This window comes from Cervus canadensis, chromosome 11 (genome assembly GCF_019320065.1).
Source record: "Cervus canadensis isolate Bull #8, Minnesota chromosome 11, ASM1932006v1, whole genome shotgun sequence".
Taxonomy (NCBI): domain Eukaryota; kingdom Metazoa; phylum Chordata; class Mammalia; order Artiodactyla; family Cervidae; genus Cervus; species Cervus canadensis.
In genome coordinates this window covers 70,708,912-70,727,755 of record NC_057396.1, presented here as the reverse complement: position 1 = coordinate 70,727,755, position 18,844 = coordinate 70,708,912, and the positions used below count along the sequence as shown (strand labels likewise).

The window sequence follows — 18,844 nt, the reverse complement described above, 5'->3', positions numbered from 1 at the left end:
CCTTCGTAGCCATGTGACCTTGGACAAGGTACTTCTGCAAGTCTCAGTTTACTACCTTGTGTGAGGATTACATGACATAATCCATGAAGGCCGCAAGCCTGGAACGTCTGAAATGCTCCTAAGTTCAGGCTGCCATCTCCCCCTCACCTGGCCCTGTTCTCGGGGTGGCGGATCTTTCGTGTGCCGCTTGTCCAGTGGTGGGACTGGCTCTTCCTGAGCTGCCCCATGAACAGCACTGGGAGTCCCGAGGCTCCTTGATAGAGTCACTTTTATTGAGAAAGATAGTTTTAGGAACAAACACAAAAATAATTCTTTCACTGGATTGGCCTCTGTGATTTTGCAGTGAGGAGCCTGGAATGTGGGTGGCTCCCTAACTTCAGAACCGATCAATGACCTTCTGTATCCACTTCTTCAGGCGGAAGACGTGTGTGTAGAAGCCGTATTTTCCATCCCTGTCACAGCCTTCACCCCATGAGACGATGCCCATTTGATACCAGCGGTTGTTATAGGGGCTCTGAGGAAGAAACATGGGGTTTCCAATAGAGTCAAGTCCAAGGTAGGGTCAAGCGATTGTTCCTGAAAACTCAGGTCCCTCCCCGTCCGCCTAGAAGGATCTACCCACCAGCTCCGGGCCTTCTGAGGCGCTTACCTTCATGACGAAGGGTCCCCCACTGTCGCCCTCACAGGCATCCCCTCGTTTGCCTTCACCAGGCTTGTAACCTTGAGAGAGAACCGCAGTGCTCAGGGAGGGGCCAGCTCACGCTCCAGCCACTCTCCCCTCCAGAGATCCTGCGGGTGAGTGCCCACCGGCTGCTTCCAGCCCTCCCGACTCTGCGCATGGCCTCACCCCACACAGCCAAACCCAGGCAGATTTTGTCAGCTCTGTCTTCAATGTACAGCCCCAGTCCCGCCACTCCTCACCACTTCTGCACCCGGGCCCATCACATACCACTCTCCCCTGAACCGCTGCTTTCTCTCCCTCTCCTTTCGCTACCTACAATCCAGGCTCCACCCAACAGGCCGAGTGACTTACAAAACACGTCAGACTGATAGGTAGCTGAGAATAATGGCAGTTGCCTTTATCCAGACATCCCCAAGTATCCTCCACAAACAACGCAGAGGAACTCAAAGAACAACAAAAGCTACACAAGAACTACACCTTCAACCTAAGTGTAACCCAGAGAACACCCAGACTTCAAACCGCTTTAATGTATCTAAAGGTGAAAGTGTTGGTCACTCCGTTGTGTCCAACTCTTTGCGAACGCACGGACTGATGCCCACCAGACTCCTCTGTCCATGGGATTCTCCAGGCAAGAATACTGGAGTGGGTTGCCATTCCCTTCTCCAGGGGATCTCCCCAACCCAGGGATTGAACCCAGGTCTCCTGCTTTGCAGGCAGATTTGCAGGTTCTTTACCATCTGAGCTGTTAGTTAGATACATTAATTAATGTACATTTACTAATGTATCTAACTGTACATTTAATATCAAAACTTATGTGGAGATGAGGGAAAAATATCTACTAGATCAAAGAAATAGATGCATATGAGTTAGGAATCTTGTAAATAACCCCAAATCTGCAAAATGAATAGATGAAAACTATTGTATTGTCCTGTACAAAGATACAACAGGACAACAACATATATGAACAAAAATAGCTCAGCTAACAGAAATTCCCCAAACATAACCATGAATCGGAAGAAAACTGTGACTGAAGTAAATATCAGGCGGGGAATTCCCTAACAGCCTAGTGGTTAGGATTCCAGGCTTTCACTACCGTGACCCTGGTTCAATCCCTGGTCAGGGAACTGAGGGCCTGCAAGCCGGCCAAAAACAAGAAAAGATATCCTCAAGCAAAATTTTGGTATCTGAAAAACAATGAATCAGAAATTCAAAAATTAAATGGACAAAACAATGATAAGTAGTTAAAAGCTGAAAGTGGTTGAAATGGAACTCAGACTAAGGGAAGAAAGGAAGCAATGGAACAGAATTAATATGTATGATACAGTCCAAGAAAACTTCATAGAAATAAAAGATCAGATGTGCATATTGAAAGACCCACTGGGAACCTGGCAAAGCTGATTTAAAACACTCTGGGGGAAAAAAAAAAAAAACCACTCAACTCTGAGACCTATCCTAAAAAACTGAGACTTCAAAGATGAAGAAAAAACCTTCAAGGCCTCCAAGCAAAAAAACCAACTCCCTTGACAAGAGCAAAAGAATTACACTTGGCATCAGACTTTGAAAACAACATAAAAAGTAAGTAACAACAAATTCAAGGGAGGAAAACTTAAACCATGGATTTTATATCCAATGCTGCTGAACTTGAGGTATCAAGGCTACAGAAAACCAGTTAGTTACAGGTTAGAACTCAGGAAATTCTTTACTCATAACCCTCTTGAAAAATCTACTCGTGTACAAGCTTCATCCAACCAGGAGATGGATGCCTCAGCAAAAGGGCTGATTAACTTCCAACAAGTAGGAAAAATACAATAAAAGTATGAGAGGAAAAAAGAAAGTACACTCACTGCTTGTAACTCCCTCCTATTGACTACACAACAATTCAGTGTCAATTTCAGTTCAGTCGCTCAGTCGTGTCCGACTCTTTGCAACCCCATGGGCTGCAACACGCCAGGCCTCCCTGTCCATCACCAACTCCCAGAGCTTGCTCAAACTCATGTCCATTGAGTCGATGATGCCATCCAACCATCTCATCCTCTGTCATCCCCTTCTCCTCCCACCTTCAATCTTTCCCAGCATCAGGGTCTTTTCCAGTGAGTCAGTTCTTCACATCAGGTGCCCAAAGTATTGGAGTTTCAGCTTCAGCATCAGTCCTTCCAATGAATATTCAGGACTCATTTCCTTTAGGATGGACTGGTTGGATCTCTTTGCAGTCCAAGGGACTCTCAAGAGTCTTCTCCAACACCACAGTTCAAAAGCATCAGTTCTTCGTCGCTCAGCTTTCTTCATGGTCCAACTCTCACATCCATACATGACCACTGGAAAAACCATAGCCTTGACTAGACGGACCTTTGTCAGCAAAGTAATGTCTCTGCTTTTTAATATGCTGTCTAGGTTGGTCATAGCTTTTCATCCAAGGAGCAAGTGTCTTTTAGTTTCATGGCTGCAGTCACCATCTGCAGTGATTTTGGAGCCCAACAAAATAAAGTCTGTCACCGTTTCCATTGTTTCCCCATCCACACAACAAATAAAAGACTAGAAGGAACTAAAGGCCTTTCAAAAAGGCTAAGACCAAAGATAATGACCAGAACAGAAATGCAAACCTTCCTGATCACATGAAACTGTTTGAAACAACTCACAATATCAACACCACATTCGGATCAGGAACTGCCAACGGACGTACAGTGCAGTGGTGGTTCAAGAAGTTTTGCAGAGGAGACGAGAGTCTTGAAGATGAGGACCGTAGTGGCCAGCCATTGCAAGTTAACAAAGAATAACTGAGAGGATCATCAAAGCTGGTCGTCTTACAGCTACACGGGAAGATGCTGAAGAACTCAGCACTGACCATTCAACAGTTGTTTGGCATTTGAAGCAAATTGGAAAGGTGAAAAAGCTTGATAAGTGGGTGTCTCATGAGCTGACCACAAATCAAAAACATCGTCTTCTCTTATTCCATACAAAAACAATTAACCATTTCCCGATTGGATTGTGATGTGCTCGATGAGTGGATTTTATATGACAACCAGCGACAACCAGCTCAGTCACTGAACCAAGAAGAGGCTCCAAAGCACTTCCCAAAGCCAACTTGCACCAAAAAAGGTCATGGTCACTGTTTGTTGATCTCCTGCCCGTCTGATCTCTACAGCTTTCTGAATCCCAGAGAAACCATTACATCTGAGAAGTATGCTCAGCACATCGATGAGATGCACCAAAACTGCAACACCTGCAGCTGGCATCGCTCAACAGACAGGGCCCAACTCTTCTTCGTGACAACACTCAACCACACACTGTACAGCCAACGCTTCAAAAGTTGAACGGATTGGGCTCAAGTTTTGCCTCATCCATCATATTCACCTGACCTCTCGCCAACCAACTACCATGTCGTCAAGCATCTCAACAACTTTTTGCAGGGAATAACACTTCCACAACCAGCAGGAGGCAGAAGATGCTAAGAGTTCACTGAATCCCGAAGCATGGATTTGTATGCTACAGGAATAAGCAAACTTATTTCTCAGTGACAAAAACATGTTGATAGTAATGGTTCCAATTTCGATTAATAAAGATGTGTTTGAGCCTAGCTATGAGTTAACTCATGATCCAAAACCACAAAAAACACAATGCAACTACGTTTACATCAACCTATTAATACTTCCTACACTGATGTTGTGAACCCCTCAAAGTCATCCATGAGGGTTGGAACAACTTCCAAACTCCTGTTCATGTCGACATTTTGACCTCTTTCCATGAATCACAAATGTTCTTAATGGCATCTAGAATGGTGAGTCCTTTCCATAAGCTTTTCAATTTACTTTGCCCAGATCCATCAGAGGAATTACCATCTATGGCAGCTATAGCCTTATAAAATGTATTTCTTAAAATCATAAGACTTGAAAGCCAAAACTACTTCTTGATCCATGGGCTGCAGGTTGGATAATGTGTTAGTTGGCATGAAAACATTAATCTTGTGGTATGTCTTCATCAGAACTCTTGGGTAACCAGGAGCATCGTCAATGAGAAGGAATATTTTGAAAGGAATCTTTTTTTTTTCTGAGCATCAGGTCTCAACAATGGACTTAAAACATTCAGTAATCTATATTGTAAACAGATGTGCTATCATCAGGCTTTGCTGTTCCAATTAGGGAACACAGGAAGAGTAGATTTAACATAATTCTGAAGGGCTGGTGGCTCAAGTGGTAAAGAATCTCCCTGCAATGCAGGAGACCTGGGTTCGATCCCCGAGACAAGAAGATCCTCTGAAGAAGGAAATTGCTACCCATTCTAGTATTCCTGCCTGGAGAATTCCATGGACAGAGGAGCCTGGCTGGCTACAGTCCATGGGGTCGCAAAAAGTTGGACATGACTGAGCAACTAACTCTTTAAGGGTCCTAGGATTTTCTTAAGGGTAAAAGAATATTGGCTTCAACTTTAAGTCACCAGCTGTATCAGCCCCTAACAAGAGAGCCAGTCTATCCTTTAAAGCTTTGAAGCCAGGCATTGATTTCTCCTAACTATAAAAGTCCTAGAGGGCATCTTCTTCCAATATAAGGTGGTTTTGTCTGCATTGGAAATCAGTGGTTTAGTATAGTCATTTTCATAAATTATCTTAGCTGAATCCTCTGAATAACTTACTGCTTCACGTTGCACTTGGATGTTATGAAAACAGCTTCTTTCCCTAAATCTCATGAATCAATCTCTGCGAGTTTCTAAGTTTTGGCTTAAGGGAATGTTGCGGCTAATTCTATCCAGACCACTGAAATTTTCTTCGTATCAGCAATCAGGCTGTTTTACTTTCTTACTATTTATGGCTCACTATAATAGCACTTCTTTTGGGGGGTGAGGGGTCACACTGCATGGCCTGCAGCATCTTAGTCCTCCGACCAGGGATTGAACCTGTGCCCCCTGCAGTGGAAGCATGGACTCTTAACCACTGAACCGCGAGGGAAGTCTCTAGAATTGCACTTTCCCTTTAGAAGTCTTCCTTTGAAGTTACAGCTTGGCTAACTGTTTGACCCAAGAGGCCTAGGCTTTGACTTTCAACATGCCTTGCTCCTTAAGCTTAATCATTTCTAGCTTTTGATTTAGAATAAGACAGGTGCAGCTCTTCCTTTCACTTGAACATTTAGAGGCTGTGGTAGCGTTCTTAACTGGCCTAATTGCCATAGTCTTGTGTCTCAGAGAATAGAGGCCCGAGGAAAGAGGGGCAGTCAGAACACAGTTTGCTGTCTTATATGGGTGCAGCTCATGATGCCCCAAAACAATTACAACAGTAACATCTGATCACAGATCACCATTAACAAATATAACAATGATGGAAAAATTTTGACACATTGTAAGAATTCCTAAAATGTGACACAGAAACGTGAAGTGAGCAAATGTTGGTAAAATGGCTCCCATAGACTTGCTTGACACAAACCTTCAATTTGTGGGAAAAAAAGAAAACACAATATCTGGGAAGGGCAATAATTCAAGGCAAAAACCTAAGCATCCATCAACAAATGAACAGACGAAGACGATGTAGCATATATATATGTGTGTGTGTGTGTGTATACACACGCACACACAATATTACTCAGCCTTAAAAAAGAATGAAATTCTGCCATTTCCAATAACATGGATGGACCTAGAGGGCAGTATGCTTAGTGAAATAAGTCAGACTGAGAAAGACAAATACTGTGTTATCACTTATCTGTGGAATGCCAAAAATAAAACAGATGAATATAAAAGAGAAACAGACTCACAGACAGAAGAAAGTAGGAGTTACCAGTGGGGAACGGGAAGTGCAGAGGGGCAAGACGGGGCTCGGGGGTTAAGACAGACAAACCACCACATACAAAGTAAATAACCAAGATCCACTGAACAGCAGAGGGAAACACAGCTGTTATTTTGTAATAACTTTAAATGGAGTATAAGCTATCAACACACTGAATCACTATGTTGTACACCTGACACTAACATTGTATATCAACTATGTTTAAATAAAATGTATAATATGTAAACAAATAAAGAGAAGCCAGGACTTGAACACAGGCCTGCGCTGTTAACTCCTCTCATCCTCCCAACCCAGCCCGGCCACGCCCAGGGGACTTGCCGGCACAGAACATGTTGTCGGTGATGCGGATCCGGGTGGAGGCCTTGCACACCGGCCGCTCCACGAGAGGCAGGTTGACCACCTGTAGGACGCTGGGCTGCACCTCGGTAACGCTGGTGGTCCACGTCTCCCTCCGGTTGCCCCAGCCCGTCACCCGCCCTTTGAACCCAGCCTGGAGCAGCCTTTGGGGAAGGGAGAAGGACCCAGTGAGAACAGACCCCCCCAGGAGCCTCCCGGCCCCAGCATCACCCCTTAGAGACCCGAGTCTAAGACCCCCGTGCAGGAAGGCCCGAGGCCTGGAAACGGGAAGGAGATTCAGCAAGGCGACAGGATGTCAGAGTCGGGCCCAGAACCCAGCCCAGGCCCCATCAGCCACGAGCCGCCCCCTCCGCCACCCCCGGCTGCCCTCCTGGCTGCCCCACTTGGCTGCTGTCTGCTTGTCGGGCAGGCACACGGGGTGGATGTAGTCGGAGAATTCGATGGGCCTCTTGAGCTTCAGCAGGGCGATGTCCCGGTCCAGATTCTCCTTCCAGTTGTACCTGGGGTGGATGTAGATCTTGTCCAGCATGGAGATCCTTTCAACCTTCCGCTCATACCTGTGCAGACCCCAAGCAGAGAAGAAAGAGAAGCTGCAGGCCACCCAGGGAAGTCGGCAGGTTCCTCAAGGAGGCAAACTGCCTGCCCTCAGGGGCTGGAAGTCAGGGTAACCAGAGGGCCAGCTCCTGCCCTGGCAGCACCCCCGGCAGCTTCTTCCAGGCCTGAAGCTGCCCCAAGTCTTCAGGATCAAGCAGCCCAGGCAGGTAGCAGGAGGACACGGGCTGCGGGCCCTGACCCAAACAGCCTCTACTCAGGGGTCACACCTGGGCCACGTCCTGATGCCTGGAAGGGCGCCAAGGGCAGGCCAGGAGTCTGTTCTCTGCGAAGGCTTAGTTTCTCTGTCCCCAGGTCCAAGCTTTAGTCAGGACATGGCCAAATAGACTTTACAGCAGAGACTGCTGGGTTTTCTACCGTGAGAGACGTACAGACATATCCCCGGGTCTCAGGGCCACTGGAGCCCTCACAGTCCCTCTGGAGGACTCAGACCCCCGCCAGACACCCAGGGCCCCCCTCTGTACCTGGTGCGGGAGTGCTTGCCGATGCGCACCAGAAGGTCATCCTTAGTGAAGTTCTTGTCCCAAGGCGGATACAGAAGACAGTGGGCAGCCGTGAGGACCCAGCGGTCACTGATGAGGCTGGCTCCACACAGCAGTTCCTGGGGGCTCTTCCGAAAAATCATCACCTGCCTGAGGGAAGAAGTGGGAAGCATTAGGAGGTGGCAGGGTTGGGTCGGGGGGCGGGGGCTGCCCCATTCACCAGCCCTGCAAGCAGAAAGGTCTATCTAGTCAAAGCTATGGTTTTTCCAGTAGTCATGTGCAGATGTGAGAGTTGGACCATTAAGAAGGCAGAGCACCGAAAAATGGATGCTTTTGAACTGTGGTGTTGGAGAAGACTCTTGCGAGTCTCCTGGACAGCAAGGAAATCAAACCAGTCAATCTAAAGGAGATCAATTCTGAATATTCATTGGAAGGACTGACGCCGACACTGCAGTCCTTTGGCCACCTGATGAGAAGAGCTGACTCATTGGAAAAGACCCTGATGCTGGGAAAGATTGAGGGCAGGAGGAGAAGGGGACGACAGAGGCTGAGATGGCTGGATGGCATCACCGACTCAATGGCCATTAGTTTGAGCAAACTCTGGGAGACAGTGAAGGACAGGGAAGCCTGGCGTGCTGCAGTCCATGGGGTTGCAGAGTCGGACACAGTTAACTGAGTGAATTAACAACAAGAACAAGCAGAAAGTCCTAAGTTTAAGAACTAAGGACAGAGCTAAGGGCTGGGCCCAGACCCCAGCTTGACCTGGCTACCCCTGGGGACAGAGCATGCATGTGACACCAAGGGGCAGCCACCTGCTTTTTGCATCTCTCCTTCCCCTCATTGAGCTTCTTCCAGGCCAGAGTTGGCACAGCTTAGCAGAGCTCTGGGGTCAGAAGAACTGGAATTGAGTCCCGCTATGTAACCCATTCACTAAGAGCATCACTTAGAGGAGTCCCTTAAGCGCTCTGAGCCTCAGCTTCACCATCTGATTTGGAGAAGTAACAAACTCAAATCTAAATAGGTGGCAGTGAGGATTCGATGCGATGCTGGTGCTGGGCTAGGTTACCAGTGGAGCCTAAGTCTGTGAGCGCGGAGAAGGCTCCGGGGCGCGGGGTGGGGGGCGGGGGAGGCGAGGAGCACGCACCAGGGCGCGAGGCCAACCTCCGCGTCCTGACCCTCCACGATGCGCCCCTCGATGTAGGACTCGAAAAGCTCCGTCTCCGTTTGGTCCTGCAGCTTTTTCTTCTCGAACAGGGGTCGCAGGCCACAGTCTAAGCGGCAAGCGGGACCGTGAGAAGCAGAGGGCCGCCGCGCCCCCGCCTGCCCGCCCGCACGCCGTGACCCCCGCGCCTTACCGGCCTCCCCGGCGCCGAAGGTCTTCTCGTTGAAGAAGGGCTGGAAATGGTCCTCGGACGTGCGTCCTTCGATGGCTGCGTCCGTGTCCTCACCCAGCCCATCTCCCAGGTCCGCATCCACCGGCTCCCCTGCAGGGACCCAGACACCTGCTGCGGCTGGGCCGGGCCATGCCTCACCCGCCGCCTGGGCCTCCCCGAGCCCCACCCCGGGGCGGCCGCGGCGTCCGTGTGGCGTGGAGGTTAAGCGTGCAGGCGCACCTGGGTTACTAGCGCACCGCAGCTGGCCGGCCTCACTGGCCTCAGCTGTGCGCAGCGGCCAGGCTCGCCCCTGCCCGGCTCAGGTGGGGCTGGTCAGGAAAGCCCTCTGCACACCTGGGGAGCCCGCGACCAGGGAAGGCACTGTTCCTGCTCAGACCGCCAGGCCCTGCCCTCTCTCAGGCCCCCGGCCCTGCCCTCTCACCGCAGTAGTTCAGGTCACAGTACTCAAAGCCGCCAGGCTGGCCGGCCACGTAGCACCAGGCGCCCTCCTCATCCCCGTCTGGGTTGCGGCAGAAGTTCTCCACCAGGGGCACGGCCGGGTTGAAGTCCTGGTCCTTGCTCAGGGCCTTGGCCTGCTCGCTGCTCCAGGCAAGGCAGCGGGACCCGTGTGTGGTCACCGCCAGGCGCCCCCGGTACTGCCGGCCGCGGTCGGGGATGCACGTTTCCGGTCCGGGCGACTGCCTAGGGGTGGAGCCTCCCGACCGCGGGATCAGTTCCGCTGTGACTCGGTCCTGGCCTGGTGGGCGAGGAGACACGGAGGGCAGAGAGCGTCGGACCACAGTGGAGCCAGACAGGATGGGAAGCTCTGCCCCGTGACCTTTGACCTATATGATGTCAAGTCACTTAACCTCTCTGAGCCGCAGTCCGCTTGCCTGTGAAAGGGATCACTAATGAGGTTTTTTTTTTGCAGGGTTGTTGAGATTTAAACAAAAGATCTGGCGCAAGTGTCTGGGGCGTGACTAGCCAGGGATAGTACCCAGGTTTCACCTCCTATGGTATCTGTACTCCATTGCTAGTGCCTGCCGGGAGTCTAAGGGATTCTGTGTTTTCACAAAGGCCCAGTAGGACAGATAGCTGGATCCACCGAGGATGGCAAAAGAGAGCAACCAGTGTTTGGTAGATTGAGTTACTGGCACAAATTCATTACCCCTGCCTGAATCTCCACACCCTCTGTCATGTTATTTTATTTATTTTTTTGTCCTGTTATTTTAAAAACAAAGTGTAGCCTCCACCTCTCGACCTTGGCCTTGATCACTTGACTTGGTCTGGCCAAAGGCATGTGGGCAGAACTGACTCTGCCAGTTCCGTGTGCTTCTGTTTACTGTTTGGTATTTCTGCCATCCCATGGAAGAAGCTGCAGCCTTTCTGCCTCCCTCACCTGTGAAAGAGCAGACCTGGATCCACTCACCCATGGAGCCGAGCTCAGCGGGACCCATTGTTTGAAGCGACCGAGCCCAGCCTACATCTGGACCCCACAGACACATGATCAAGTGCGGCTGCAAGGAGCAGAGCCACCCCAGCCTACCCCCAGACACATAAAAAATAAATGCTTACTGGTGTCTGCCCCCGAGCTTTTGTGGTTTGTTGGTCATTTTGTGGACTTTGCGGGACTATTGTGACTATAGCTAGCTGTCACATGATGAGAATTAATCATGAGACTCATGCAGGGCAAGGCTGGACTGTACGAGGCTTGCTGTTGGTGCTCATAAACAGGGTATGTGGACTGAGATGGTTAGGAAGGGCTTCCTGGAGAGAAGGCCCTGAGCAGGAAGGAAAGCATATTTAGAATGAGCCACGTCCTGGATTGTAAGGAAGCAAAAGCTGTGGAGGGAGAGGAGGAGGCTTGGAAGTGGACTCGCTCTGGCCTCCTGACGTCACTAACCGGGAAGTGTCAGTAACTAACCCCGGTCAGAGGGCACTGGCATCTCGATCCCCGCCCTGCGCTGCCAGCCTGCGCAGACCCATGGGCCGTGGCCGCCCCCGCTCACCGCACACGGGGATGCTGCACTCTTCCTTCCGCAGAGTAGGGGATGTGGTATAGCACCAGGGCCCAGGAAGGCTGCCATCCGGGTTGCGGCAAAAATTCTCCCGCAGGTCGGCCCCCGGGTGGGTGGTAGAGTTGATTCTGGAACAGAGTGGCTCAGCAGGAAGCCTCCCCCAACCGCCCCCCCACCCACGCCCAGCGTCCCCTCGCGCCCAGCGTCTCCTCGCCCAGCGTCTCCTCGCCCCCAGCGTCTCAGCAGACAGGCCCGCCCGTCACTCACTCCGGCTTATGTGGGTAGCGACTCCTCCACAGCTGACACTCGATGCCTGAGCGGGTGACGCTCACGTTCCCGCGGTAGTTCATCCCCACGCCTTCGGCGCAGTTTCCTGCGGAGACCCCCAGCCCGGGTGCCTGACGCCGAGGACTCGGCCACCCGCCCTTCTCTCCTCGTGAAGGCCTGTTGGCCCATCCCCTCCAGCCTACTTCTGCTCCGCGACCCTCAGCCTGCCTGTACTCAGCACTTCCTTTGTGCCCAGCAGGGCTACAGTCCATTGAGCAGCAGGCGCCAAACGTTCACGGAGCGCCCCCTGTGTGACACCCATGTGACGGGCGCTGTGCCCAGTACTAAGGACACAGCAATGAATACGGCCGTCAGTCACGGTAGGCCCCTGCCCCCACGGAGCACGTGTCCAGTGGCTCCCCACAGCAGAACGAAGACGTGAACGAGGTCCTTAGGATCCGGCCCTGGTCTGCCTGTTATCTTAGTCCTCAAGCCTAAGGGCCTTTGCACATGCTCGGGCCTTGGCCTTGGAATGCTTTCCTATTTATTCATCGGTGCATCCCACACATACAAGTAAAACTACTCCTGGGGAGTGGTCCTTGATTCTGCCAGCTAAGGAAACGCTCCCTCTCCTGGAATTCTCTGGGCACCTGGAACAGAACTTTTCCATCCATTAATTTGATGTTTTGTATTTTTGCTTTCCTATGAAACTATGAGCTCCCTCATTCTCTTAAAATTCCCAGCACTTGACCATAGAGCTTGACACATTGCAGAGGTTTAGTGAGAGGTCTACCGAATAAATTACTTAACCCATGAAAGCATGGCCCGCGATTAAAGCCACGTTGAGGGGCCTACTGTCATACTAAAGGTGTATTCGGAATGCAGTGGAGGAGGGATGATGTGCCCGGAAGGCTCGGCAAGGTGGTGTTATTTGCACTGGTTCTTGAAGGACGGGGCAGGGTGGGGTGGTTCAGCAGTGAGGGCTCTCGGGGGGCGGGGGGGGGGGAAGATAATCGTGTTAACAGGGGCCAGGATTGGACATATCTTGGCTTGTTTAGAGAAATGCTTTCAGGCAGCAGGGGCTCTGGCTTCAGGGTTGGTGCGATAGGAGAGAAGGCTAGAAGGGAAGGTTAAGGTCAGAACCCACCAAATTCACCAGGCTAAGAAGCCTGTGCTTTATTCTGGGGACAATGGGGACGGTGTTGGGGAATGAATGTGACCTTATCGAAGCTCTGCCCTGGGGGCACAGGGAAGACTGGCATGGGCCGGGGGTTGGCTGAGAATGAGGTCTTAACATTAATTCATGACACGTTCATTCATTTCCTCCTCCACAATGAATCATCCTACGGATGATTGCCAGGCACACATCCAGGGGCAAAGATGCATCCTTGACCTCAGGAACAGAAAGGCCATGTCAGCTGCCAGAGGCCACCACCCCCCACCGCTACTCTGCGCTTGTCTCAGGCTGACCCCTCATGTCCTGCACGGGGGTCTCCCCGCCCCCATGTCAGTTCCTCACCTTCCAGACATTCATTGAGCTTTTCTCGAGGATTTCTCGCCGACTCACAAGCTAGAAAAGACGCAGAGACACCACTGAGATTGAGGTAGGTACGGGACAAGTAAGGGTGGGACAGCATTCAGAACCAGAGGAATGGGCAGACGGATGGAAGGAACGAACAAACGAACGAGGCAGGGGTGGAGGGGCGGGCGATTGGATGGACCAGAAGATTCTCTGGGGTGGAGCACTCTCCAGCTGGGGTCCCCAGGACTCCCCTCCCAGAGCAAAGTCTTCCGAATGTTCACCTGTGTACTTGGCCCAGAACACATCCTGAAAAACAAGGCTGAGTATGAGGTTGTGGCAGGATCCCTTTTGCTTTTTATAGTCAACTTAGTCTTCTCCCTACACGTCCCCCTTTCCCATACTCTGCTCACACCCTGGGGACGTGAGGCGAGCTGCCTCTACCCCTCTGCCCTGCCGGGTCAGCCAAGACTGGAAGGGATTTCTGTGGGTGGGGTAGACTGGCGAGGAGGGGCCCAGGCGGAGCCCCGGGGAAGGGAAGGCTGCACGGGGCTCCTGGGACTCTGAGGCCCCAGCGCCCAAGGAGGGCACAGATGTCGCAGCAGAGCTAAAGCTGAGACATGTGGCCAGCGCCAGCAGCTGCAGAGATCCCAAGGTAGACAGACGTCTAAAGACTGAGGAGCCCCCTTCCCTCGAAGCCCTGGAGCCTCGCCGGACCCTGGGGCCTTGACAGAGCCAAGGCGCTGGGCCCTCCCCCAGAGACTGAGCTGTCCATCCCAGCGGCCCAGTGAAGCGGGGCCCACATGATGTGATCAACAAAGAGCTGCCGTGTTCGGCCCCCTCCGTTGTGCTCCTGCGGCGGGGACCCCTTGGGGGGAGCCGGGCCCTGCCTCACTGGGGCCTCACCGTGGCGCTGAGAGACTCCAGGGCCTCGAAGGCCTCCTCGCGGCTGCAGGGCTCCTCCAGGCACTCACGCTCCAGGTCGCCCTTCCTCAACTCCTCCAGGAAGCCCCTGTTGGCGCGGCGGGCCCTCTGGAGCAGCGAGGATGCTTGCCGATGGCCCAGAAACACTGCAGGGGGAGGAGGGTGGGACGGCAGGCACCGTGGGGGCAGGAAGCAAGCCCGGCCGGCCTGCTGGCTTCCGAAACAGAGGACGGGCCTCCGGGACGGCGGCAGGACCCGGAAGGCGGCTAAAGGCAGCCCATTAGCCCCCTCCTTTCACGGGTCAGCCTGCCGTCCATATTGCCTGAGAGCCGCAGTCAGTGTCCGTCTGGCCCGGAGCGCCCGGCTCCTTCCCTGAGCTGGACACAGCGGGGACCTGGGGGCCGGCCCTGTTTCTCTCAGGGGAGACCCCAGCCCGCGGGCCCGCACCCCCGTCCTCCGGCCTGTTGCAGCTTCCAGCGCCCCTCTTACCATGCTGGCCGTGCACGAGGCTGAGCAGGGCAGCCAGGGCCAGGCAGCCAGGCAGCCGCCGGCCTCGGACGTGCACCATGGTGTGTCCGCTCCCAGCACTCTGCGGGCTGGTCCTGACCCCTCCGGGTTAATGTTGAACCAATGTGAAGAAATCAGCCGGGAGGCGGAGGTCAGCGGGTCAGGGCCGTGGGGACAAGCAGATGCATAGCCCACCCCCGCCATCCGGGAGGACAGCCAGGTCCTCCGGGAACCGGGCACGGGGGGCCTGGGAGGAAGCCACGGAGTGGAGCCCAGAGTAGCTGCCACCGTCCAGCCCCTCGCTCTCCGGGGTCCGTGGGGTCACAGGGCTTTCCTGCAGGCTCCTCCCCATCCTAACGCAAGGTGATGGTCGCTTTGACCTCTGTTAGCCTGTCTCCGCCTCTGGGCGGTGGGGACTGAAGGAGATTCTGAACTTCGAGGGGGAGCTGAGTAGGCAGTGGCTGTGTGCAGCAAAGCCCGCGGGGAGGTCTGTGGAGTCCACCGTGCATGCGTAAGGAAGTGGGGGGGGGGGATGCGGCCAGATGCGAGCCACCCTGTGACCCCAGGACAGCCCGGGGCAGGGCCGGCCACCCGGCTGTGGATGGAGGGTCCCACGTCCCTTCCCCGCGGCCTAGGAGCCAGGGAGGTGTGTTCGTGTGCAGCGGTTGCCGGGAGGAGGAGCCGGGCCCTGGGCCTCCCAGGCCTCCAGTCCGTCTTCGTTCCCAGGTTGCCCAGGACCGGTGGCCGGAGGGGCAGCTCAGACCCCCACGCCCGCGGATCTCAAAGGCAGGGCCCTTGCTCTCCCTGCACCTGTCTGCCCCGAGTGGCTGCTGCTCCCACATGACCCCTTGCCCGGCCTCCCCCAGTTCCCGATTGCAGTAGAAAGGTAAATATTAGTCCTGGGTCTAATTAGGACAGAGGGCCAAAGAGCAGGAACGCAGGGAGCACAGGTTTTCGCCTCCCCATCCTCCCGGCCTGGACGTCTGGGGTCTGGACTGGGGTCATGTCCAGTGTGGGAAGATCACACGGAGAGGCCCAGGGCAGAGCAGGGGACGAGGGGCATCAGGGAGCTAGGGGCCAGGGCTCCTAGGAGTCAGCTCAGCTCCTGGGTGGCCCAGTTCCACCACCGTATATATATTTATGTTATATTCATTCCTATTTTTCTATGTATTTTAAAACCTGAGGTTCAGCTTGTATACAACAATGTTGAAACAACTCACAGTGTTTCACTCAAACTGTTATTACGCACACACACATGTAACTACCACCAGCTCAAGAAGAGGATGTTTCCAGCCCCCAACAGACTCCTTCGAGTCCTTCCTGAGATAATCACTACTCGAACCACCGTCATTATTACCAGAGATCAGTGTTCCTACTTTTGCACTTCATATAAATGGAAACCACCGGCATATACCTGTTTGTCTGGCTTCTCTGGCTCGGCACATTTCTGAGGTTCATTCCTGCTGTGTGTATCAGCAATCTGCTCCTTTTAAAGCTGTGTAGTATTTCATTGCATGAATATTGTAATTTCATTTATACATTCACCTGTCGGTGGGCTTCTTGGGTGGTGCTAGTGGTAAAGAACCCACCTGACAATGCAGGGCACATAAGAGACACGGGTTCGATCCTTGGGTTGGGAAAATCCGCTGGAGAAGGAAATGGCAACCCACTCCAGCATTCTTGCCTGGAGAATCCCAAGGACAGAGGAGCCAGAATTAGGCCTCCACATGGGGCTATAATGAATGGTACTGCTGTGAATATTCGTGGACAGGTCTTCTGGTGTAGATAAGCACTGATTTCTGTTGTGTACAGAAGATCCAGGAGTGGGTCCCAAGGCAGGCATTTGTCTTGACTAAGACACTTTGACAAATAGTCATCCGGAGTGGTTGTACTGGTTTACACTCCCACCAGCAATGTTTGAAGACTTTCAGCAGCTCATATCACACCAGCTCATCTATCCACTTACAGCAACCATGCTGAGGGGTGTGTTGGTGTCTCTTTGTGGTTTTAATTTGTATTCCCTGTTGACTAATGATGTTGAGCCGACTCTGTTTTTTTTCTTTTCTTATAGTGGAATGGTGAAAAGATCTCACCTCATTAACTTCTTTAAAAACTCCATACAAGGAAGGAAGGGGGTAGGGCTGAAGAGGGATGTAGTTTCATCCTTCCCGGATATTTTTTGAAGCGGGGGGAACTTCCCAGACCAGGGATGGAACCTGTGGACCCTGCAGTGGAAGTGCAGAGTCTTAACCCCTGGACTAAGTCCTCATCCTGCCTGCTCAGAGGCAGGGCTCTTCCTCCTGCAGAGCAGCAGCCAGGGCCAGTGCTGAGTCATCCTGAGAGGGAGGAGGGGGTGCTGGCCAGGAGAAGGACACAACTCATCACAACAGCCCCCTTCTCTGGAGATTTCCGGCCGAGCGCCTGCCTTGTTTCCTCACGGTCAGAAACCCCCGTCCTGACAGCCAAGGCCCGCAGCCTGCAGGAGAGTGCCGGCTTGGGAGGCTGGTCCTGGGTCTCACCACCTGTAAAACCAGAACTTTAACAACATTCACTGCGCAAGGCTGTTGTTGAAAAGCTTAAGGTCACACTGGCCTCTCCACAGGCTCTTCTTCGGACTTGCAGCCTTGCTGAGTCCATGGCACGCTCGTGCACAGACACGGCCGTGCAGGGGCAAGGCTTGGCCATGTCTTCTTCGAGCTGTTTTCAGACGATGTTCCCAAGGAGAAAACATGAGGTTTGGGTATAAGGATTCTTGCTTTCCCAGGCTTGTTCCTGGACTTATAAATCAGGATGAAGTTACAAGCCATGATAGTACCCACGGCCACATCCATTTAGGGGGGAGAACTTTTCTGATGAGAACTTCATTTTGAACATGTCCAGACATCTGGTCCTTGGCAAATGCTGGACCCAACGCAAATGGTTCGGTTGGTTGTTAGCGCAGCTAAGAACAATGAGTTGGATGGCCAGACTGGGTTCTTCGGTCAGGAGAGAGACGGCATGGATACTGTGGAGGCCATGAGCACTTGGAGCCAGGGACGGCAAGACCAGCAAGAAGACTCTCGGCCATTCTGTTTTTGTTGTTTTTTTTTTTTGGGGGTAGTATTTTCTTGGCCATGCCACCCAGCTTGTGAGATCTTAGTTCCCCAACCAGGGATTGAACCTGCATCCCTTGCATTGGAAGCATAGAGTCTTAACCACTGGATCACCAGGGAATTCCCATTATGATAAATTTGATTTTGTGTTTTATCTTATCTCCATGGTTCCTCTTGTCCCTGCAGAGACCACCTCCCAGCTCTCAAATCCTGCTATGTTTGTGTTCTCACTGCAATTCTTTGAATTCCAAATACCTCTTGTCTCCTTCCAGGCCTAGTTGGATTCAGTTTACTGGTGTGAAGTCAAAACTAAATTACTCCCCCACAAGCATATTATACTGTTTGTAAAGTCTCACAAGGCCTGTCACACAGTAAGCACTCAATCAACAGCATGGATTATGGGATATGATGCAACAAGGAATCCACAATGATGCCAATGAAGGGTTCTTCCTAAAAGAGTGAGCCTGGATCAAACCTGTCCATTTAGTTACTAGTTTAGAGGAAGGACAGACAACAGAAGAGTAAGTAAGACACCAGCCCCGAGGAAGGAGGCACATGCGACAGGACAAACGCCCCTGGTTCCTCTAACAAATCCGTGACATGGAAATGAAAGGGGTGGGCAGCAGAGACTGTTCAGAGCAGAAGCCTGAGACCTAACAAATGCGAAAGGGAGCAGGATGACCACGGCTGGCTCAGACCTTTGAACACATCAACTGTAAAAAGACTATTTTTGGACAAATAAAGTCCAAACATAGGTTAGATATGCAATGATATGGAATAATTATTTTTAGTTTGCCAAGTGTTAGCTGACATATGGTTTTATTTTTTTAAATCCTTATAAGCTATAGATTATACTTAGGGATTTATAATAAACAGATGAAACAAGCAGGGCAAAATGTTAATGATCATTGAATCTGGGTGGTAGGGGTTGTTACATTATTCTTTTACCTGTTTTGTGTTTGAAAACATTCATGGTGAAAGTGGGCTTAATTCCTTAAGAAATGGAGGCCGGGGTTATCAAGGGGGTCCTAGTTGGACAGCCTCCCTGCTCTCCTGAGTGAACACAAGATGCACTCACTCGCTATTTTGTGGAGAGGACTGGGGGAGAGCGCCCCTCTGTGAATGTGGCTCTGGGGGGATCCGAGAGTTCTATGGGTCAGGGTAGCACCTCCATGGGCGCAGGACCCCAGCGGACGAAGCACAGGCTCAGGCCTCAGGGCCCACCGCAAGCCGCCCAGCCTCCA

At 52.1% G+C, this 18,844-nt stretch overlaps 1 protein-coding gene across 1 annotated transcript; it reads right to left on the bottom strand.

Moving 5' to 3' along the window:
- Window positions 1–251: 251 nt before the first annotated feature.
- On the bottom strand, window positions 252–14,654 carry F2 (coagulation factor II, thrombin). Its single transcript, XM_043481858.1, has 14 exons — window positions 14,491–14,654; window positions 13,984–14,147; window positions 13,362–13,386; window positions 13,078–13,128; window positions 11,559–11,664; window positions 11,283–11,419; window positions 9,716–10,030; window positions 9,256–9,384; window positions 9,045–9,171; window positions 7,883–8,050; window positions 7,190–7,363; window positions 6,768–6,949; window positions 650–720; window positions 252–514 (listed from the first exon to the last, which is right to left on the bottom strand). The coding sequence occupies exons 1-14, from the start codon at window positions 14,567–14,569 to the stop codon at window positions 377–379; spliced, it is 1,866 nt and encodes a 621-aa protein (XP_043337793.1). The 5' UTR covers window positions 14,570–14,654; the 3' UTR covers window positions 252–376.
- Between the last annotated feature and the right edge of the window lie 4,190 nt (window positions 14,655–18,844).

Bases quoted from the DNA above. Each gene is read 5' to 3' on its own strand.
- F2 (XM_043481858.1), bottom strand. From the start codon at position 14,569: ATGGTGCACGTCCGAGGCCGGCGGCTGCCTGGCTGCCTGGCCCTGGCT. The intron at 9,385-9,715 runs GTGAGAGGGCAG...GGGTCCCTGCAG, and splicing joins CTGTGACCTGAACTACTGCG to GGGAGCCGGTGGATGCGGAC. The intron at 9,172-9,255 runs GTAAGGCGCGGG...CTTGCCGCTTAG, and splicing joins CTTCGGCGCCGGGGAGGCCG to ACTGTGGCCTGCGACCCCTG.